The 23,712-nt window shown below is 46.6% G+C and overlaps 1 protein-coding gene across 2 annotated transcripts in view; it reads left to right on the top strand.

Moving 5' to 3' along the window:
• ESPL1 (extra spindle pole bodies like 1, separase) overlaps nt 1-23,712 on the top strand; it is a 1,025,090-nt gene that overhangs the window by 174,388 nt on the left and 826,990 nt on the right. For both annotated transcript variants that reach the window (XM_069653328.1, XM_069653326.1), the window contains exon 9: nt 2,315-2,459. In XM_069653328.1, coding sequence (XP_069509429.1) covers nt 2,315-2,459 — 145 coding nt within the window. The remainder of the gene's footprint in view (nt 1-2,314; nt 2,460-23,712) is intronic.

The raw sequence follows: 23,712 nt of genomic DNA, 5'->3' as shown, positions 1-23,712 counted from the left end.
TTTCTTCCCGTCGTCTTCGTCGCCGGCTGAAAGGACTTTGCACTCGCTGGATGTCGCTAGAGCGCTGAAGTTCTACGTGGACCGCACAAAGTGTTTTCGGAAGACGTCACAACTCTTTGAACTTTGGACCTGTCAATCAGGGGAAGGCTCTCTCGAAGGCTTCCATTTCCAGATGGCTCTCCGGCTGTATCATGTACTGTCATCGGTTGGCAAACCGACCGCTGCCTGGCCGTCCAAGAGCCCATTCCACCAGAGCGATCGCAGCTACCACGGCGTTCCTATCTGGTGTGCCCTTGCTGGACATCTGCAGGGCTGCTACGTGGAGGTCGACGCACACCTTCACGAAATTCTACTGCGTCCATCGGGATTCCAGGGAGGAGTCCAGGGTCGGCCAAGCAGTGCTGCACAACCTGTTCGCCTAAGGTGAGCCTGGTGAGGAGGTAAGAATTGCTTAATGTTGAGTTTGATGTAATGCTTAATGTTGAGCCTTTGCCACCTCCCGTGGTTGTGCATGTGTGTACTGCTATGTATTCTTATATTCATGAGCATGTGAATCCATGCCAGACCCATGCTGGAGAACAACAGTTACAGGTAAGTAACTTGTTCCATCCCTGCAGCGTCGGTTCCCTCCCACTAACATGGATCGGAGCTGGCGCTGCAGGGTCCCATTCTGTTTTGTTTTTTTCCTTTGTCCCCCCTTACTGTCATGGAAGCGGGGGACACCCCTGGAATCCCCGAAGCCCATAATGCTGAACATGGGCAGTGGGGGACACCCCAGCTCCCCAGGTTCGGATTTCATTTATTTGTTTCTCCTCCAGCCGAATGCAGTGAAAGCGCGTTCAGCATTTTTGTTTTTTTTCAACAAATACCCACAGGCGCTGTACCTAAACTTCCTCATCCCGTCAAGTGTCCTGAAAAAAAGTCTGCACGTCAGTCTGCATTTCATCGATGCACGCAAGCATACATGTGCCTGTGCCCATAGGATTGGGTGCAAAGCCCTTTGTTGCCCATCCCCCTCTTACTTGCCTTTTGTTTGTTGAACCTGGGTAAAGTATTTTGACCCTAGGTTAGCCTTGGGTCTGAAAGAGAAGAAAACATACCCATCTTCTGGTAAATTGTTGCAGAACTTTTACATAGTTTATTACTTGCCTGTTTCACCTGGCTAGTTATCTAATGATGCATTGTAACTTAACCTGCTGGTGGAAGTATATATTTGTTTTATATGGTATTGTTATATTACTACCTGCTAGTTTCAATTTTGTGTGTTCTAAAGGCCTAAATAAATAACGATTTGTATAACCGACTCTATAAGCTGAATTATCGTTCTTCTGTGTAGACTCATTGAGAGCCCGAAACCATGCTCTGTCTCCAGAGACAAAGGCTGGATTGCTCCCCACTCTACCTTGATTGTATTTTGGCAAAACTCTCCCTGTAAACCAGAACTAGGGTGGCCTTATAAAATAAGTCCCCAAATGCTGATTTTAGAAATCCATCTTCACAGTAACCATGGTACTTAACTCTTCAGCCCCTTCTGCACTACGCATGAGAAGTTATATTGAACATTGCCAGAGCAAGTTAACTACCTTGAATAGATCTGCTCTTGCTGCCCCAAACCCAATGGCATCTTTGTGGAGTAGTCTGTGTTAAGGCCCCAAGTGGATTGTGTAGGAAACGCTGAATTCTGGCCTGGAGGGTGTTATCTCTGCCTTCCAGAAATGCTCCAGACATGGCTACTATCAACCTCAGACCCTGGCCTTTCTGGGTTCAGGATAAAACCCAGTTGGCGTAGAGAAAATGGAAACTAGCTTTAGGCTCTGCTTAATTTACCATCATTTCCCCCTTATCTGAACTTAGATTTTTTGTGTCAACCTGATTAAACACCTTTTGGTGGAACCATGGGCTTCTACTTCAATGTAATCTGAAGACCGTACTTCTTGCGCAAGACATTCAGGGGGCCTGAACACGGTCTACAGTGTACTAAAAGCTATTGTAAATGGCAGTGGAATGCCAGCACTTTCGAAGTTGCAGATGAATGTATGGCATACAAGTAAGAAATGGTAACTTGATCATTCTTCTCTGCAATGTAGAACACAAACCGGATGAGTGGAAAGACTACTACTGGACTTGCAGTGTTATGGGGTGCCTTAACAATTATAAATGAATTGGGCTGGGTCCATGGCGCATCATGCATTTCCTTCAGCAACCCTGTCTAAATTGAGGTCTCTGGACTGTTGGCTCTAAATCTGCCTTGCATTGTAATTGGTTGCTTTTAATGTTTTTGCTCATGTCCATTCATTTTACTCTTACTATATAGCTCAGCCCTAGATTCTGTGCAAGAAGCTTTGCACCTCCTGGATGCCTTGCCTGTAACTCCTGAAAATGCTGACCAGCTGATGGATGACAAAGCTCTGGCTCGTCTCTGGCTCTTTATCTGCTCTCTTGAATCAAAGATGAAAGAGGTAGGTTGGTCCTTATGAAGTAGCAGTTGAGTACAACACAAGGAATCACTTTGGAGAAAGACAACTCTCCACCCCCTTTTTTTTTTGCATATCAGGTTTTGTTTCTCTGCTTTCATATACCTTTTATGTTTTAATGGGAAGGCTTGCACAATGAGTGCATGGCTTTAGACGCTTCAGAAATCGTTTGCGCGCTCTAAATGCACACTACATAACGTGTGTGTGTGTGTGTGTATATGTATGTATATATATATAATTTGCCCTCTTTATTTTACAAAATGACTGGTAAGTATAGTTAAAGCAATAACAGGAAGTTAAGACGCCGAAGTAGAACTTTATCACTCTGTCCCTACGCAGGTGCATTTCAATGTTCTTGAATTTCAGTTCCTAAACTCCTTTACACTGTATGGCAATATGTTTAGGAAGGGTTGTTGTCCACCCCCCCGTGACTCATTTTACAAATGGGTCTAGAAAGGAGATGGTGGGGATACACACCCAATTTCTTCGCTCTAGCGGTGTAACTCTCACAGCTAGGTAAGGGTAGTGTTTGGGGACGCTCATGCAATCCCTATGGGTTAGCAGGGAGTGGACGAGGGGTTGTGTACTCTGGCCCCTTACTGTTCTGCAAATAAATAACTCCCAGTAAGTTGGAATCGCTGGGCTTCCCATTATGCTGTTGGCATGGTTGTGGGAGGCAGTGTTTGCCATGTGGTTTGGGTCCCGTTATGTGGTGGCTGCGATGCAGATGTTTCCTCATCTAGAGAGCCAACCGGCTTTGTATGACGACCACTGCTACGGCCGTGAGGATGGACCCCCAGAACATAGCAGATGAGGTGGAGAAGAAACTTTGTTCAAGGGGGTCACCATCCTCGGTTCTCGGTGGTGTTGGGAAACTTACACCAGACAGACCCTCAATGTAGAGAGAAGTTGGTGCAGGCAACTAGGTTCCTGGGTCAAAAGCTGAAGGTGGGCAGAATCCCAAGATTCAGCTCAAGGCTGTCTGGAGTAGGTAAGGGTGCCTTCCCTGTAGCGATCAGTGAACAGGCTGGTCCAGGTACACTGATGCAGGGCACAGGACTTGCTAGTCCCACCTGTGTAGGGTAGGATGGCACTGACAAATGTCTTCCCTGGTCACAGGAAATTAATCGCTGGATCCCAGGTGATTGCCTTTAGCAATGTTGGATGCTTATGCTGTGTCCTGTCTTCCATTGGATTTATGGCACTAGTGTGTTATCCAAAATGTTGGCTCCGGCTCTTCCATAGGAAGGATCTGCACCATTAATATCTGCCAGCAGCTGTCCCACGTGTGCCCAGAAACAGATGGTCACTGGGAGGAATGTGGATTGAGACCACACTGTCCTAATCCCAGTGCCAATCACACAAAGGACTTTGCAGGACCCTCAGCAAGTTTGTGCTCTTGGAGTTTTCCAGCATGAGCGAGCATTCCGATTGCCAAAAAGTAAGATGGCCAAAGGACGGGGATTAAAATGCTCAGTGCATGTGATTCCCAAAATTGCATTTTCATGTTCAAAACGATGTTAAACGTTGTTCAACGTGCCTATCCTTGCTTCTAACCAAGACATCAGATCTTAGCAGTTAGAGACCCTGCCCCATTAACACTTTACTTAAGGTTGTGTTTATTACAAAGTGAAAACCCAGGAAATTACATTTTCCTGCACTGCCTTGGGGACTGACCAGTGTCCCGAAAACAAATAGTGAGGCTAAGAAGGCCTATCATCTAAGCAGCGAGGCAATTGAAAAATTGACTATCCGGTGGTTCATTGGAATCGATGGCGGGAAAGTTGCAGATAAAGAAAATTCCCTAGCAATCGGCGGCTGTGCAGTTTTTCTTGTAATCCCTTATAGCGGGATTGCACATGGTTACCAGTACATTTTCCGGAGTTTCCGAAATTGATATGGCCATTAACTTTCACAGTTTGTCTCTCCTCTGGCAGAGATATATATATTTATATATATTTTTTGGTCTGGATGAGGTCAAATATTCTCGCCTTAGCCAGATTCGCATGAAAAGCCCCAATGTCATCTGGGAGCGGATATCTGGGACTTTTCAAATTTATTGTGCTGGTCGGAGGGACTTTAAGTCCCCCTGGCACAGCATCCCTTTTTTGAAACTTCTTAAGAGTATGTGGTCCTGAGTTGCCAATAAGGCTCCCAGGAACAGGGGTGCTACGTAAGCACCCCATTCTGCCCTAGGCTTGAGGCAGCTAATATTTAGTTTGGCTGCAACAGAAGTGCAGACTGATTTACAGAGTTAGTTGTCTAGTGCAACTATATGGTAGCGATTGGAGAGCTAAATGGTTTTTGAAAGTCCTTCTCTTTGCCCTTTTGTTGTAAGAGCTTTCTTTGTGCACGAAAACCTCCCGGCAGGGCTAAAGTGACTGCTCTGCTCATGTGGGCTCTTTGTGGAGGCTGACCATCTTGAGCTCAGTCTTTTTGAAGTGGATTAGACCGGTTCCTGACCCTGAACAGGCCCCCTGCACGTCCTGGGCTTGGGTGGTTGGTGGTGTGTTTTTTCAAATGCTAGCCCTCGAGTATAGATAACATGGGAAATCCATACTCCCGAAGCCGGTACTGATGGATTTGTTTGGAAGCAGAGCAGGTTAGCTAACCTGCTAGAGGCTTTCTGTTTCCCTTTGTTACTGCATTGTTTAGGCTCTAGTCTGGCCTCACCGGGTGGATACATTGGTCTGGGCATATCTGTGATTTTGGGTTTTGGCTGCTGGATGTCTTTACTCATCCTGCTAATTGTCCTCATCTTCTAGGGCTTATATCGTGGTACAGTTGTTGTGCCGTTTAATTGCGGATTACTGCATTTTACCGCCTGGGTTATCCGTCTTGGTTTTGCAAGCTGCTGCCATGTGGAAAGGTGTTTGTGTCCCCAACACCCTACCAGATCTGCTTGTATGGGCTGTCCCTGGGCGCTACCACAGTTGCCCTGCTTAAGGGGCAGTTTTTGCTGTTGCGCAATTCATGTTTGCATGCATAAATGGGGGTTGGGAGAAGAGTCTTCCATGTGCAGGTTCCTGTCCTGCTCAAGCCATCTATTGCCACTCAGTGCTCCAGATTAGATTTTGAGGTGGAGTATTTTACACCCTATTTTTAAATTATGCAAGTAAATGTGATTTCAAGAGTAAAAATGACTTCTCTCCTTTGCAAGTGCAAAATATGTGCCGTCCAGCCGACATGTGCAAACACTGTATGCAATCCTTACCATGCGGCACCTTTCTGCATTGTGACAGAATACACCTTTAATTATTTCCTGAAGGTCTGGCCATTTGTGCTCTCCTGTATATATTTAAATGTTGAAAACACAAAAACCTAGCCAATTGCATAGAAAAGCAAACGTGAATTGTATTGTTTTTGAGGTCCGATACCAGAATTTATCTTTTGAAGTTTAATTAAGTCCTCATTTCTTGGCGCTATTACTACGTACGTAATGGTATGACGATGTTATCATACATCAGTGCATAGAGGCAAGGACTTCATGCTAAATTCTATACCTAATCTCATGGTCAAATTGGCATTTATCTCTTTTGGCAAAGCGCTGTACATAGAACATTTATCACAATTATCACCAAACAGAAGTTGTTAATAATTTATCGACCTCGACAGGATTAAAGGCTGAGTAGACTTTGCTGGAATTCGAACCTACAGATCTCGCACGGCAACGAGCACTCAAATGGCTGAGTTATCTTATTTGCTAACATCCTTCAGAGGTCGGTAAACGGAGTATCGATTGAGATGTAATAATCGGTGCCTAGATGTTGGACAAACCTTACATGAAGCTCTACATAAAGTTAAATACCTAGCTGGATTATTACAGGGACAGGTTTTGTGGAGTTTCTATTTCAATTACAAATGTAACTATGTGTTTACTTGCACTTCCAAAAAAATCTGCTTCAGAGGCTTTTCTTCATGGCTTGCAATTGCATCCATGTAGATAGAAATCAAAAGAAGCGTTCTGGTGTATGTTAAACCTCCTGAGCTTTATACTCCCCTCTGCTTTAAACTTGTGCATACATGTACAGAGGAAAATATTAAAGCTGTTGGATTTACAAGTTTTCCAGGAGTAAAAAGGCCTGGTACGAACCTTATCTGGAGGCCGGTTTCCACTTATGGGTGGTGGGTTCTGTTCCAGTGAAGAAAGATTGTTCTACTTTTGAGCTCTCTAGGTCGTAGTTGGCTTAGTGTTAGTCCCTTCATTTCGCCCTGTTAAAAATTCTTTGGTTTCTGCTTTCATGGAACAGTATTTTCAGGAACCAACACCAAGTACTCACTGCTGGGCCCTGGGTTTCTGGGCTATTCAAGATACTCTCTCTGCAGGGTCTCTGTGGTCATCTGGTTCTGCAGGTCTCCTTCTGCATTTCCACATTGGGTAACATTGGGGAGCTGAATCCTGCTGCTGGATCTTGGGCCCTTCACTGGCTCTCTTCTGTGCTTCTGCTATTATCCCCTATGGTCGACTTGATATGATATGGCATTTATAACGCGCGCCTATACACAAGAGCGAGGAGGCAAGGGACGGGGAACAGAGGGAAGACGAACAACGATCTTACTAGGCCAGGTGACCTTGAGATTGTAAGTGGCTTCTCACTCCGCCTAAACGAAGGCCAGCGTACCTTGTCCTGTCAAGTGCCATTGAGAGGACTTACTAAAAAAATAAATGTTTTTAAAGTTTCCCTTGGGGTCCATGGAGTTTGAGATTTTTCCTGTTTTATTCATTATTTTTAAGTCTTTATATTCCACTTCCGCATAGGGTATACATTGGTTCGCTGTCGTGCTACTAGTTTCCTTCTTGGTGTGTAATGAGCCCTGCTGGGCCTAGGCACTGTCACGAAAATATATCCTGGAATTTGGTTGGCCTTCTGGTTTTGTTGGGTATTGTGTTCTCCTGTTAACTACATTGAAATTGTATAATTTCTTTGAATTTATTAAGGCATAATACTTTATTTAGAATGTACTAGGAAACCTGTGAGGTGTGGTACCCTTTGATCTTGACTGGTAATTATTACTGTATATCTAGGGTCTTGTCTTCACTTACCTCTGGAAAGTATTTGTTTACCACCAGGTATGAGGCTTTTTATTAGGGGACCAATAAACTGGCCATTTACCGTTTATTGGATTTTCTTTTTTCCCTCTACACTATGCCCGGCTGTGTTCTGTGTACCCAGAGTACTTATTCCCCTCCTCCACCCCATCATAAATATTGTGTGTCCTTAAACTGTGTATAATATTTCAGTATACCAGTGTGGTGTATTCTTTTGAGGTTGTCTATAGGGATTCATTTTACCCCCTCCCCCAGCCCCCTGCTATCCTCCCACAATCCTGAAGTTGGATCAGATTGTTCTGCTACGCTTATTGGCGAGTCTGGGCTTTTCTTTTGGATGACACTGCTCTACCTGCGCTAGGAATGGTTGTCGCCCTTGCCCATTTTGAATTAATGTGACTGGGTGTCTGGCTCCCTCAGTCTGTATTTGGGATGTGGCCTTTTCTCAAGGCCGCTCAGGGTAGAGGCATGAGGTCTTGTGGGTAGATGGGGTACCCTTTTCTTTGGCTCAGTCACTAGTGCCCTAAGCATCTGAAGGATGCCGGGAATAAGAATCGAGCTTGCTGCAGCTAAGGTGTAATTATGGGTTGTAGATGTCGAATTGCACCTGGCTCCGATTGTAAAGCTTGTGGCTATGATGTGACCTCATTCACATCTTCTTTGAAAAATATACCCTCATCACCCTTCAAAATCAGTAGTATTTGTATTCCAACATTTTCTCGCGTGGTATCTGTCGGGAAAGATTGTCATATCCATCATAAATCTCCCTGACCTGTTTCAACCCCAGAACATTTTGCTGCACTATTAGATTATTTTTCCCTACACCCGAGTGAGTGGGAACCTTTTTCCACAGTCTTTTACTCTGTTCATGGGTGTCTTTTTTTAAGACTTTCCATAGTGTCTTTTTTAAAAGTTATCCTCTTTGGCAGTTTTTTGGCAATAAGTGCCTATTTGCTGGGTTGCCCCAGGGGCTCCCCTTTTAACTTTCTCTGGCTAACCTTGTGAGAACTACCGTTCCCAAGGGTAGAAAGGATTTTTGGATCACTTTTACATTTTATTAGGCAAGACCAGCACCCACCACCTTATGTGGAGTGCTGGGGAGATGTATGTTACAAGGACAAACTTGCCTTCAGTGACTGGTGGCAGTGAACCTTTTCATTAATTCAGTTCACCTTTACCACAGGCTGTTTCCACATCCCCAGTAAAGGCACCCATGGGTGCTCATTACACCAAAATGGCCCCTGTTTTTTTTTTTTTTTTAGCGTTTCTTGTTCCTTCTCCTGACATCCAGGGCAGGAACGTCCTTTGTGTTACCTTTCTTTGACGGGGATCCTGTAGATTCCCTGCCCAGGCTCCAGAGTGTCTTTGAAGGGAGGAAGCGAGGGAGGAGTCCAAAACTCTGCAGCCCTCTGTTTTACAGCCTGACTGTGAGAGTCCGAAAGGACTGCCAACCCGCCAACTTTGAATGTTGGAAGGCTGTTCAGCTAGGTTCCTGCATAAGTCAGTTCCTGGAAGCTGAAGTAGTCGACCACTGGAACCAAAATTGAAGGTGAAGAAACGGTGCGGAGACAATTTCCAGTGACCGGAGAGCCTGCTGTGAAACCAGAGCTTGATGTAGCCCTTCCTCTAATCGACCTGGGGACTCGGAGGACGACGACCCCGGCCCAGAGTCTGGTGAGAGCCACTAGACTTGAAGACTTGCATTTTGAACCATCCCAAGCCATGCTGCGACCTTGTGGGGCTGCAATAGCCTAATACCTTGAGCCATTGTGCGGTGCGCAGTCTTCCGAATCTCAGTGAAACATCCTGCTGGATCTCCAGAAGCACCATTCAGGTCCAAAAGAGTGCTGGAACTTGCAACCGATGAAAATCCATCCAGCGATATTCTGTCTTCTATGCTCCTGAAAAGGTGCCAAATCCATTGAGCCGCATCCAACCGCTAGTAAACTCTTGCCTGGAGCCTTCTCCTGTGATCCATGCTGCGAAAGTCCTTCCAAAGTCCTGTCTATTTGACCTAGGAATTAATCAACCAGGTTTTTGGCTGCAGATCCTGAAATCTTCCTGCTGCAACTCTTCTGTGCTGAGGTACTGTGTTGGCTGGGTTATTTTACCCACCTTAAACCTTTTTTATTTCTGTATAGCTTTGGGGTGTTTTCTGTGAATGGGAGGCCACTCGTCCAGTTCATCCAGGCCCACTGTGGAATCCTCCTAGTGTCTTCTCTGAAGTCCCTCAAATTACTTTAAAGTGAAATACTTGTTTGGGCAGTCTTCCTCTGGAACTCAGACTTTGCCTGCAACGGAACCCTATCTCACCCTGCCTACAGCTGGCACCTAGACCACTAGGGTCCCTCTACTGCCTAGGAGTGTACTCCTGCCATAGAATAAGGGAAAGACTGGAAAAGAAAAGTATTCTGCCTTGAAAAGAATAACAAGTGTGCAAAAGTTTCTTACTTGTAAAAGAATTTGGTTGGTAACTGTAACTGAGTGCACTGTTAAAGTTCTTACTTGGATTGAATGTTGCGCTTTTCTGAAAAGTGTGTGTATGTATGTGTGTATATATATATATATATATATATATATATATATATATATATATATATATATAGTTCATTTACTCCCCAGTGAATTGGTTGTGCCTCTTCTCCGAAAGTAATGCTGTTGGTTTAACTTTACTATTTGTGTTAGGATAAATGAGTGTCCTCAATTGGGTCTTGCTTCCCCTGACTTGCTGTTAGCCTGTTCAGAATAAGTCTGCCTAAGGTTATACTTGGCTTTAAGTTGCCAATAGCCCCATGTTTTACTTACTTGTTTTAGGATGGAACACAGCTAACACAAGGTGAGTTATTGCTCATCTCAATCTGTGTTCCACTGGTCTTAAAAAGCAACTGTAATAGAATATTCCAACCTTAGGTCTTACCTGCCTAGAACTGCTGTGTGCCATTCCTAAAGTGTTCTTTTAGGTGTAGCTGACATGGGGCATCCAAAATTAGTGTAAGAGTTCTTGCTCAGCTTAGACTGTGTTCCACTGAGCTGAAAAGCAACTAATTGTAAATCACACCAAAGAGGTCTTATTCACCTAGTATAACTGTTACTACAAAGTAGTAGAGGTATATACTGTTCCTTGAGTCTGTGTTCCACTATTCAGAAAATTATATTTGCAAGTTGGTTGACTGTGATTTCCTTGTTGGTGTCACTACATAACCGACTGGGTCTACTACCCTTGGATAACTGTAAAGTAATCTGAAAGTAATTTATGATTTTACTTCCCAGGTATAGGTGTGCCCTATACTGAATGTGTATACAAAGGTCTGACTTGCCTAGAAATACTTATAAGTGTTCTAAATAAGGTCTATGCTTTGATCTGCATATTTTAATCCTAGTTGTTCGGTAATAATTAGTGCAGTCCAACTGGTGTGGGACTATACACGATTTAGCTCTTGGCAGTAGGTAACCCACCTTTTAAAAGAGGCCTGTACTACAGTTTGTAGTGTGACTGAGCAGCCAGGCTTATCTTAAGTGGGGTAATGTGAGCTGTATAGCTGTACAATGAAATCGGTAAATACAGGTATCCAAGTAAATCCTTACACACTTACATAATATTTATTTATACACAAAGCTACTTAAAGCATTCTTTAAAAAGCATTAACATTAATTCCAAATTAGGGTTCAATCCAAAAAGTGAACAATTAAGTAGGTGAAATAATAATTCATGTTAGAGTGACGCCTTTTGAGGTCAGTATAACTTATTTTGTATCACCTTTGCAGTATTTAGTTAAGGAGGGAAAGGTTAGGGTTAGATCAGAACAGACTGATATTCTATAAAAACAGTTGGATTCTCCCAAAGGGAAGCGGGCAGTCTTTTATCCCAGCATTAAGTGGTCAACAATTAAAACCTGTAAGGGAACAAGCACTGCCTAAACCAATAGCTTCAGAAGGCGTCCTTTAGGGAGCCAGGATAGCCAGTCAATGGGCAAAGTCAATGTTCCGATGCTCTTATTAGAAAAATGTTCTTAAATAGTCAGTGTTCAAAAATAAATCGCAGCAACTCCAGAGGAGTCTGCTTCAAGAAGCACAAGCTCAGAAGCCAGTGCAGGGGAGTTGGGGTCCACTCAGAGTAGGGTTAAATAGCACTTCCAAAGGTAGGAAGCACCCCAAAAGGATAATATACTTCAAGCACCACAGTATCTTTGAACTGAAGTTGTTCCAGCTGGATTACTTCTGGATGCAATGCAGCAGACCGTTGTTCCTGGTGACGAAAGAGGACGTCTGGCTGGCTCCTGCTGCAACACGAGAGAGAGAGGTACTCGGCAACAATGGTTTTCTGTCGATTCAGCGTCTCTGTGGATTTGGTGCTTTTTTTTCTCAGCGCTAAAGAACGAATGGCTCCGGTTGGAAGTTCTTTGATCCCTCCGTCCTGGATTCTGGTGAGGATTCTCTGGACACAGATTTCCTGCTTCTGTAGGGTCCTCTGGATTCCTGCATGTTTTGGCCGGATTCATAATTCGGAAGACCATGCACTCAGTTGGCCGAGGTACCATGGGAATTGAGATTCTGCAGCCTTGCAAAGTCGCTGCAAGTCGGGTTACGCCAAAGTAGTTTGTCTCGAGGCTAGGTGGTCCCACCAGCCTAAGGGAGGAAGTTGTCCCATAAAGGTCTTCCCTGTCGATTTGAAAACCAGGCCAGCACAGCTGCTGGGCTTCACTGGCCACTTTGTGATCCAGGAGGGTGTGGCTGGCGTCTTCTGCTTCGGATGTTAACCGCCAGTGGTCGACTCTGCTTTATCCCAAAAACCTTGCTTTTTATGCAAGTTCCCTTTCATTCACAGCCCTAGGCTGTCAATCGCACAGCAGTGTAGCAGTCCTCGGACAGCCAGCTGGCCAGTTGGAACTTGTTTCACTGAGGCACACCTAAAGACAAAGGACCGGGACGTTTCAGGACCCTTGAACACTTACTGCCTTTCCAGACCCACTGGAACCTAGGCGGGCTTCAGGGCTGAAGCCTGCCAAAGGCAAAACACAAACGACTCAATCCTGATGCAAACGGAGTAAAATCCCAGAAGAAGCTAACTGATAAATGGCGAAAAAAAGCGGACGGGGCTCCATTTTGTGAAAATAGTCACCCTTGGGTGCAGCAGTGCAGCTGAGGTATCAGCCTGCATGTACATGTCACCAGGTAGTAAAAAAATAAAATCACTGCTACCAGCCATTCAAGTGAGCAACTTTGTAACCCTCCCACCGCCCCCCCCTCCCCAGCACTCCACATAGGGTGTATGTGCTGGACCCACTGGGTAAAGATAAGTAAGACAGGGGTCATCTTACTATTCTTCGGAACAGTAGTTCACCCAAGAAAATGTAGTCAAACAAGACAAGTACAAGGGACTTCTCAGTGGCACTGCACAAAAGGTGCCGTGTGTCACAATGCAAAAGCAGATTCCTATAGAGTTAACCACACTCCATAAAACAGACAGATAATCTTAGTCAGGAAAATACATGAGAGAGTGAGAAAGTACCACTAACTCAGGAGTAAAAATGAAAAAGCCCCGAGTTCAGCAAGAGCTGGGGGTCTCTAAGGTTAAAGGGAATTGGCACAGAAATTAAAATTCTCCCTAACAATAGTGTTGTGTTTTTATAATGTGTTTATATGCTTTATGATAGTACTTACTTACCCAAGAATATATTGGTCTGCTTGTATGTAAAATAAACCCTTTATTCTTACAATGCATAGTGTTTCTTTGGACCATATATATAACACAATTTCTTTGTACTGATTCTACAGCCCTCTCTCCCAAGATTCTCCTGGCTGCTTTGTCTACGCTACCATGAACTCCGGTGGTACAACCTTATATTATGATTGTGGAGTCTTGTACTGTGTCAGTTGAATGGTTTCACTAAGCCCTTAGTTGGACTTCAGAAAAAACGTCCTAACAGTATCTGACTGGTCCAGTACAGCTGGTGCAGAATAGGGTTGTAATGATGGTGACGTTTGCATAAGCCGTCTGGGTGAATACAGAACCTCCTGTTGTGTAGGTGGAGTAGTCTAATGCCCTTTTGATGTAGCAGGTCTAGTTTGTTGCAATAGTTTACTGTGCTCCCATCAACAATTATTCTGATCCGAGAATAGGACGACTGAGGTCCCCTTATCGCTGGTACTCATCCAGAGTCCATTACTAGACACTCCAAGCTACTGGGGGAGTCTGAGAAGGGGCTCTTAACAGCGGAAATGGCAGGTTTAAAACCACCTTGCCTCACTGCTCCAGCAGCCACTTGATTTCAGAACTTTCATTGAGGTGGGGCGGGCTCACCTGCCTCATTCCACAATGAGACAAGGTAACATCACGCCATTAGGTATCATTGCCGCTGCCCTTTGGCCACAGCTAGAATTTCTACAAAAGCTCGTAGCATCTCCAGTGGTCAAAAAGGAGGTGGTCGAGGAGCTATTACGAAAGGGAGTAATACTACGGGTTCTGTCCTCGCAAAGAAAAGGAGTTATTGGGCTGGAGAGCCATTCTGGTTCATTGGCTCCTCAACATATTTCGCAATCCTTCCAGAAAGTCCTAGGGCAGCTTCAGGACTAGAATTTTCTCTCGGCTTAGATGCCTACTTTCACATTTCTGTTCATTGGAATCGCAGCTTTCTTGGTTGGTGGTGGGAGGTCACAATCCCCTCATGTTCCATCCATTTGCCTTTTTCAGCCCAAGAATCGTCATGTCTGGTTCCCTGGGTAGCTGCTAATCTAAGAAGGGAGGGATTGTTTAAAAGAAAAGACCTAAGTAGCGAACTTTGGTATTGCGTGCTCACAAAACGTTTCATTCTAACCAATACGGTTCAGAGAAAGTTAATTCAAATGGACAGCACGTTTGTCAAGAATGTAAGATACAGATTGGATATTCAAAAGTGCTTACGACACAGAAGCAAAGCTATCAAATTAGCCAATGCATTTTGGACCTTAATCTATCAGGGCAAATGATCCGTCTTCCAAAGGACATAAGGCAGAGCAGGTCTGTACATCCCAAAGTAAGAAACTGATTCATATATTTCTGAAAATAGGGAGTTAAAAACAATTACCACAAGCAAGCTGTAAATTCGGGCATGTATGATGGCGGTATCCACACTCTAATTCAGAGGTGTTTTTAACAACTTCTTAATTTTCAGAAAAATCCTTCCAGAATGCATGGGTGTTCTTGGCTTGGAGGGATGGTTTGTCAATGGCTGAAACACTCTTTACCCCCCCCCCCCATTATTTTTAGTTGGTGATTGGGTATTAGTCTGTGCTTCCTGATGGGGATAAAAGCAGACCTCCTTAACCACTCACCTGGTGTATGGCTAGAAATCATTCTGCATTCTTGGAAGGCCTGCTGCTCTAGGAGATGGACCAAAGCTCTGCACCAGTATCCTTTTGATACTCTAAAGCATCAGACCTCAAAGCTCTGCCTCTCCAGGCGACCAGAAGGAACCCACTGCAGGGATCCATTCCCCTAATCTGGTGGTGACAACTGGATGACTACTCGATTTGAAGGACTAGTCTTCCTTGAAGCACCCGATGGCGCCTTTACTACCAAATCCAGAAGTGGGTGGTATTTTGCTACCAAGAGTCTGAGTCTGTTCTGAACTGACCAGAGAATCTTCATCCCAAGGTTACATTCCTACCCTTCCCTCCCAAAAGCAAAGCTCCAGTGGCCTGTGCTGCCTCTGATCCTGTAACACTCTTCCCAGTCATTCTGTGGCTGGTCTTCCCTGGTCGTCTACTAATGCAGTAAATTTGCTTGCGCACCAGGTGAAGCCAAAACTAAATTAGTTGCATCCAGCTGTTAGTTTTCCTAAAGTCCTTCTCGCAGTAAGACTTTAGTAAACTATCCCAGTGGTTTGTAGATCCCCAACTCTTAGTATCAGTCTGTACTAGCTCAGGACCTTGTCAGTGTGGCAGAGCAGTCAGGCTCATCTTCAGAGGAAGATGTGAGCTGTAGGTAAGTACTCTGAATCTTTGCTAGACGGGCACAACAAAGAAGCACTTGCACATGGATATAAAAGATGAATATATTTGTTTACACCATAATCACTTTAAATACTTCAGACGTTTACGGTAGAATACTTGGGCATATTAGATAATACACTTGAAAGGGCACTTTCACTTTGTTTTTCACGGTTACAGTTGTAGCAATGTTAAAGTAGAAAGACAAGGTTATCGTATTATTGGTAATTGCACACTCCTGCGGTTTTCAACAGGTCATACAGAAATGCATTTACTCTGCAAACACATATATGAAAGTCACTTAAAGGGAGGAAAATAAGTGGCTAGTGCAACACAAGCTTAGTTCAAGGTTCTAGAGATGGTTTATTCCGCTGGTGAGTCTTTTGTTCAAAAACGCAACCCTAGCTAAAGGCAGTTCGGAGAGGGCTTGAAATCTTGGCAAACAGCGAATAATGAATTCCTGCAGATTACTTCCAGTGTCTAAAGTTATTGGAGCAGCAAGTTAGCAACTAATAAAGGAGACTTAAAAATGGACTGTAATGGGACACAAGCAGCAGCTTGGGTCGAGGTAAGATGGGGGTGGGGGGGGTTACCCTGAACACCTCTACCTGCACTCTTGGAATACATTTTTCCCCATAGTACCTTTTGGTTTGAAGAAAGTGCTTGTGTTGGCTCCTCCATGATGTGGCAGCTCTGGACCCGACCTATGTATTCCTTGGTCTGGTGACGAAGGGCAAGACCGCAGCAGTCTCGAGGGGGGACCTGCAGCATGGCTTTCAGCAACTTCTGGGTTCACTCTGAGGTTTTGGCACAGTTTCAGCAGCACCAACAAAGGACACAGATCGCCCGGTCAATCTCATTCGCTTCCTGCAGTCCCACACTCTGGTGAGGGGTTCTCGGCAAGTTGGCTCCGATCTCTGTTGTGTTTACGGGCTCAGCACAAATTTGGATGGATTTGGCCTTTCCACGACTATGCACTCGAAATGGGCAGCAGGTCTCCTGGTATTGGGGTTTCGCAGCCCTGGAAGCTCCTAGTACTTTAGAAGCTAGCTAGTTTCATAGTTCGTCTGGGGACTGCTTGTTCCCACCAGCCAAAGGAAAGGAGACGTCATCTTCGGAGCTACTCTGTCGCATAGAAAACGGGATTAGGACAGCAGTGGTCGCTTCATGGTGTTGCAAAGAGTCTGCAGGCGTCTCTGGTTGTCTTCTGTTTCCTTTGGTCGACTTGCTTTACACTACAGAAGCCTCACCTTTTATACAGTTCCAGCATACACTCCTCTGCAATCTCTCTCAGCATTTTACACAAAGAGGTGTTTGTCTGTCCAATCAGCACAGCCAGACCCCCTGTGGAAGCTGGACCTATTCAGGCACTTTAGTAGACAAAGGACAGGGGGTGAAAGACTCCTAGATTCTTCTCTTCGATAGCAATGTCTTCATCCTCTTCTACTACCCCGAAGGCTTTAAAAAGTGTTGGGACTGCGGTTCGAAGATGTCCATCACGGACCTGCACGACATCTGCCTCTGGTGCCTCAGCGATAGCCACGCCACCGTCCACTGCGAGGATTGCATGTCCCTGACGTCTAAGGCCCTGCGGGAACAGAAGGGGAAATTGAAGGTAGGTAGGGTGTCTAAGCCCCGTAAATCGAAGTCCGCTGGGCTTTCGACTGATGACTCGAGGGGCGAGACTCTGCGTTGGTGAAAATCCAGGGGGTCTCAGTCTAGGAGGCCATTCCTCTGCCTCGTCAAGGCATTCTAGGAAGCGCCGTCACCGGTCGCCTTCCCTGTCCTCGTCGGAAGACTCCGACAGACGGTTGACTTGTCCCACCAAGTCTTCGTGGCCGGCCGAATGGGATGCATTCCGCCAGCAGATTTTAGCGATTTTTCAGTCGCAAGGCACAGTTCCGTCTGCGACTTCGAAAGAAGCCGGCTAGGAACGGGCTCGGTCCACCACTCACACGCCTTCGGGCTCGGGCGGTCGTCGCGATCGGGAGCCGTCTAGGTCCTGCTCTGACCAGGGAGATCACCATAGCCGTGCCAGGTCCAGGTCCTCGACGCCATCGAGACCGTTGGAACCTGTGAAGCCTTCGAAGAAGGCGTCAACGCCATTGGCGCCGTGTCCGTCGATGGACGTTCTCGGGGCTCTGCATTCGAAGTTGTCAACATCGTCAGCGCCTCGGTCGACGCAGATTCCCTCAATGCCGTTTGTGGAGGGTTTGATGGAGGTGCCCCTGAGGGCTGTGGAACCTCAGAGGAAGGCTCTCAGCAAGTCTGAGGCCTGGTTTTTTAGCCCTATTCTGTTCCTCCTCCTAGGTTGGAGTTTTTCCAACCTTTACAGGATAGTTCAGAGGTTGAGGAACTATCTGATGAGATAGCTGTGCCTCCTGATGTCCCTGATGACCTTTTGTCTGGGCATAGTCAGATGGAGGAACACGTCAGTCATTGCATGACGCTAGTGGCCTTGACACCTCTCCGGAGGTGGACTTTGGCCGCCCTGAGCCTGGAGCGCATGCGGATTCCTCCTATCGGCGTCTCATGTCGAGGGTGACAGAATACTTGGGGTGGTCTGCTCCACCTGTTTAGTTTGATCAGGATGATTTGACAGACCTCCTGGATCAAGGTCCGCCCACTGACCTGTGTTGCCGTTCACATGGCTTTGCAAAGGAGGGTGGTGGCAGTTTGGACTACTCCGGAGAGTCTACCGGCAGTTAAAAAGTCGCTTCCGAAGAAATGCCGCCTATCCAGTAGTGACCCCTGCTACTTATCGACGCACCCTACTCCAGAGAGTTTGGTGGTGCAGGCGGCTACGGCCCCCTCAAAGCAGGCTGCGTACCCAGCCTTCCCTCCTGATAGGGACATTAAGCGCTTTGATGGTTGGGCGAAGAAGGTATTTTCGTCTGGGGCTATGGCATTGAAGTCGGCCAACTCCACTGTGCCTTAGCGAGATTTACACTGTGGAACTGTGCGTCTTGGGCGGCTGAGCATATTCCCGAAGGGGAAGAACGGGATGGTTTTCTAGCCCTCGTGCAAGACGGCATGGATGCCATGTGCGAATCCTGTCAGCCAGTCCATGGCGGCGAGCACTGTGATACGCAGGTTTGCGTGGTTGCGGAAGTCGGGGTTTGCACCTGATGTGCAATCCCGGCTTCTGAACATGCCCTTTGATGGGATTCATCTGTTTGGCAGCAAGGCTGACTAGAGCCTTGAGAGGTTGCAGACCTCCAAAGCTGCAGCAAAATCTTTGAGCGCTGCAGTACGTCAACCTCTGCCTTTCTGTCCTAGGGGACAGCAATGGAGGGGAGGTTCCTTTCGGTACTACTCTTCCTTTGGTCGATGGAGAGGAGCTGCAAGTCAAAGGGGCCACCGTAGGAGTACCCAGGGTGGAAAGCAAGGTACGCGGGTGGGGGAGGCAGGGGGGGTGCCAAAGCCGCTTGGGCAGTTGCCTCTTTGCCCTTAGGCACTTCCGCAGCCGCGTCCACTCAGTCATGAGGCCATGTCCCATGGTTTGCCAGTTGGGGGCAGACTTGCGCAGCATCTTGGAGAATGGTGGGCAATTACTTCAGATGTGTGGGTTCTGGAGATCATAGCCCACGGCTACCGTCTTCCCTTCCGGCAGAGGCCTCGCGACAATCCACTGGGGAAGCTCTTTGAAGCGTCCAGATCCACTCCTTGTGCAGGAAATCCTATCCCTGCTGGAGAAAGGCGCCATAGAACTGTGTCTGTAACGGAGCGGAACAAGGGATGGTATTCCCCTTATTTTTCGATCCCGAAAAAAAAAAACTGGGGATCGAGACCCATCATGGACTTGCGTTGGTTGAACTAGCTCCTCAGGAAGGACAAGTTCAAGATGGTAACTCTTAAGTCCTCCAGGCCCTTCAACTTCAGGATTGGTTGGTGTCTTTTGACCTCAAGGATGCTTACTTTCATGTGCCGATTCATCCCAAGCACAGGAAGTACCTTAGGTTTGCGGTTGGCGACTCGCGTTTTCAGTTTCGGGTCCTGCCGTTCGGATTGACCTCCGCCCCGAAGGTCTTCACCAAGCTGATGGTGGTGATGGCAGCGTATCTCAGGAAAGGGGGATTCACATCTACCCCTACCTGGACGATTGGTTGATCAGGGCGCGCTCTCCCAAGCAAGCCCTGGATCATCTGTCCGTCACCTTCCACTCACTTCACAAGCTGGGCTTCTCCCTCAATTTAAAGAAGTCACATTTCACACCTACCCAGCGGCTCCAATACATCGGAGCAGTGCTTGACACATCCCTGGGGCAGTGTTCGCCTCCCCAGTTGAGGGCTCATCACATTCTGTAGATGGTGGACAAGTTTCAACGTGTCCAGAGTCTCCCGGCGTTCGAGTTCTTGAGGTTGCTCGGCCTCATGGCATCCTGCATTTTTCTGGTGCCAGAGGCCAGGCTGCAGATGAGATCTCTGCAGTGGGCTCTCAAGATGCAGCGGTCGCACTTCTCCTGCAGGACGTCGGATCCCGTTCAGATTCCGACCTTGTCGCCCAGGATCTGCTGTGGTGGGCCATCGAAGGCAATCTGATGAAGGGGGCTCCATTTTGGCAACCATGGCCGGAGGTGACTATCGTGACGGACGCATCCTCACAGGTTGGGGCGCTCATGCCAACGACTTGACAGCCAGCGGACGTAGGTCTCCGTCAGAGTCCAGACTCGACATCAATCTGTTAGCGCTGAGGACCATCAGGCTAGCCCTGAAGGCTTTTCTGCCGTCTTTGCGGGGGAAGAATGTCCTGAATATGACGGACAATACAGTGGCCATGCACTACCTCGACAAAAAAGGGTGGGTGAAAGGGTCACTCCCGTTGTGCAGGGATGCGATGCAGCTCTGGTTCTGGACCATCCAACAGGAAATTTCGATCTCAGCAGTTCATCTGGCCGGAGACTAAAATACAGCGGCGGACGCTCTGAGCAGGCAGAGCACGGTCTCTCACGAGTGGGAGCTGGCTTAGGAAGTTCTTTTGGAGATCTTCGCCCTTTGGGGAACCTCACAAGTGGATCTCTTCGCCACCAGTGTCAACGGGAAGTGCGAGAGATTCTGCTCGAGGGAATTTCCCCCAAGAGGAGCCTTAAGAGACGCGTTCGTAGTGGATTGGTCATTCCCACTGGTGTACACGTTTCCTCCAGTTCCAGTCATTCCGCAAGTGATACGGAGGTTTGGTTCCTGAATGATCCTCATTGCTCTGGCATGGGCCAGGAGAGCGTGGTACCCAGACCTTCTAGACATGTCCATCTGCCCTCCACGCTGTCTTTCCTACTGAGACGATCTGCTCTCACGGGAGAGGGGTCGGGTTCTCCATCCAGAGGTCAAGTCTCTCAGCCTTCATGCTTGGTATCTGAAAGGTTGAGGTATAATGATTGGGACCTCCCAGAAGACGTGATGGAGGTGTTGCTTTCGGCCATAAGGCCCGCAATAAAATCCCTGTACTGTTGCCGTTGGAGAAAGTTCTTTGACTGGTGTAGGGTACTGAATGTGGATCCTTTCCAATGTTCCATTCCTTTGGTTTTGTTTTTTTGCTTTCTTTAGCCCACAAGGGCCTGCAAGTGGGTACCATTAAGGGTTACCTGGTGGCGCTTTCGTCTGAGGAATGTTCTTATTTTAAGATTCCTTTGATTTCTCAGTTTCTAAAAGGGCTAACTAATGTGTTTCCACCGTCGCCTTTCCAGGTGGGATTTTAATTTGGTTTTTAAAGTTCCAATGGGAGCTCCGTTTGAGCCCTTAGATTCTTGTCCGTTGCGACTGTTGTCCTTTAGAACTGTTTTTAGTTGTGGTTATTTCCGCACGCAGAGTGAGTGAGTTGCAGGCACTTTCCTCCAAGCCCCCCTTTACTCCTTTCCATAAGGACAGGGTTGTCCTGCGGGTGCGGCCTTCTTTTCTTCCGATGGTTGTCGGAATTCCATTTGAGCCAGGTGATTCTTCCGGCGTTTTATCCTCCTCCACATCCTGGTAAGGAAGAGAAGAGGCTCCATAGGTTGGATCCTAGGCGAGCTTTGAGTTTTTATCTCTCATGGATGTCCCAGGTCAGAGTGGACGATCAGCTCTTTGTTGGTTATGCTGGAAGGCACTTGGGTCAGGCTGTTTCCAAGCAGACCTTGCCCAGATGGATAATTTTAACGATCTGAGTGTTACCTTTTGGCGGGAAAGGACCCTCCAGTAGGCTTACGGGCTCACTCTACTAGGGTTGTGGCTACCTCCACTGCTCTACAGAGGGGCGTAACCTATTTGCAAAGCAGCCACATGGGCCTCTGTCCATACCTTTTGTGAGACTATTCCTTGGACTCAATGCATGGGCTGGATTTGGCCTTTGGTAAGGCAGTCCTCTATTCAGCCATTTGATTGGGCATTCTAAAATTCTAAAAGTGTAAATTCTTTTACCACCTCCATACGTTGGTACTGCTTTGGGAGTCTGTCATAGATGTGGAATACGTCAGAGGACACCATCCCCTCAAAGAAAGTTACTTACCTTAACTGGTAACGTTCTTTCTATGGGATGTTCCTCTGACGTATTCCACATTGCCCTACCAGCCTGCTCCTCTGCGGAATTTCCTATGCGATTGCAGCTTATGTTTCCGCAAGGCTTTCTGCAGTCATACTGGCAGGAGATTGGTGCCACGCGTTCTGGGGATGCTAATGAGGAGGAGCAAAGTCTAACGTCTGGTGATGAATTGTCTGTAACCATCGGCAAGAGTGAACCCTGCAGAGACAAACCAGTAACGAGGGGCAAAGCCTGAAAACATGTAAAGTCATTAGGATTTGTCCGCAAAAAGTATTGCAAGTCAAGGGGAAGGAAACTGCCCCCCTTGTGATTTGGGATCCGAGCCTGGTCGAGGGAGTTCCAGGGGTGGAAGGTTGTCACCCAAAGTTAACTGAGCAGGGAACTGTCTTAAGAATCTGAAATCAATTACTGAGGGGTTTGGGCCCGAAAGAGGGGGGGGGGGGGGGACCCAGGGCTGAAGATACGTGAAGCAGAACTGTGTGTTTGTGGAATGCATCGTCCCTCGAGGGAAAGACTTTTATTGAAAAGAGACTTTATCATTGAAGAACATAACTGGAACTGTTGGCTTGTGCTGAGAAGGCTTATAAGTGTGCTGTGCTAAGTCCCACCTTGTCCTGTGCTAGAAACGTGGAGAAGAGAGTCCCCTGGAAATCGCATTCTGACTTATTATTTGGGAACACTTCTTTATTGATACCCTATCCCACACTCTTTCTGTAATTAGTTGTAAGGAATTGGCAATGGGTTTTTCTTAGTATAAACATTTATTTTGACATGCCACTGGGACTGCCTTATTTTTCATTTGATTTAGGCTTAACGTAGGCGTTTTTCCACCCTGCATACATTGTTCAGTAGACACCCTTGAACTGTAATCGCGTGTCTCTTTACTGTTGCCACCATGAGTTCCTTACATAGCCTCGTGTAACTAGTTTAGTCAAATATCCAGGACCTACAATAGTTGGCGCCCCAGAAACTGCTGCATCTGTTTGACCATAACTGGTTGATGCGTATGGCATTACCTTCCTCCATGCAGATATTACCTGTCCCAAATAAACTACCTCTGTCTGACAATCCTGCAATTTATCTTTGTCCACCTTGTACCCCTTCTCCACGAGCTGGGTGAGGAGCTTGATTGGATCTCCTCGACACTGCTCTTCTGAAGCACTACAGAAGTACTTCTAAAAGTAGTCCACGTACTGAATTACAGTACTGGGCACCTGTACGTTTCCCAATTCCATTTGAATGATCCGTTAAACTCTGGGATTCACAGTACCCCTTGTATTCTCAAATCTCTGCCCATGATATGTGAACGCTGTAAGGTACTTGGAATCTGGGCTTAAGGGGACCGAGAAAAAGGCCTTTTTTTTTTCTCTGACTGCAACGTCCCTGCTAGGCCGACCCATTTTACAGAGAATGGTGGCAGGATATTATACCACCTGAGACTCAACAATTTTGTTCAGAGGTCGCAAATCCTGACCGTCGTCCAACTGGACCCCTTTGCTTTCTTCACAATGCAGATGGCCGTATTACATGGGCATACAGATGGTTGTATAATGCCTTGTTTTAATAATGCTATAATGGTTTCAAAAATCCCTTCGTCTGCCTCTGTAGACATGGGGTATTGCCTGACTTGGGGCAATATTGCACCTGCTTTTAATATAATCTGTACTGCTCCTACACTTCAACTCCAGAGCATGAAGATTGCTGGTC

Source organism: Ambystoma mexicanum, chromosome 3q (assembly GCF_040938575.1).
Source record: "Ambystoma mexicanum isolate Mex_15411 chromosome 3q, UKY_AmexF1_1, whole genome shotgun sequence".
In the NCBI taxonomy this organism is placed as follows: Eukaryota; Metazoa; Chordata; class Amphibia; order Caudata; family Ambystomatidae; genus Ambystoma; species Ambystoma mexicanum.
The sequence above is the reverse complement of the archived record's forward strand: the minus strand, read 5'-3'. Positions and strand labels throughout refer to the sequence as shown.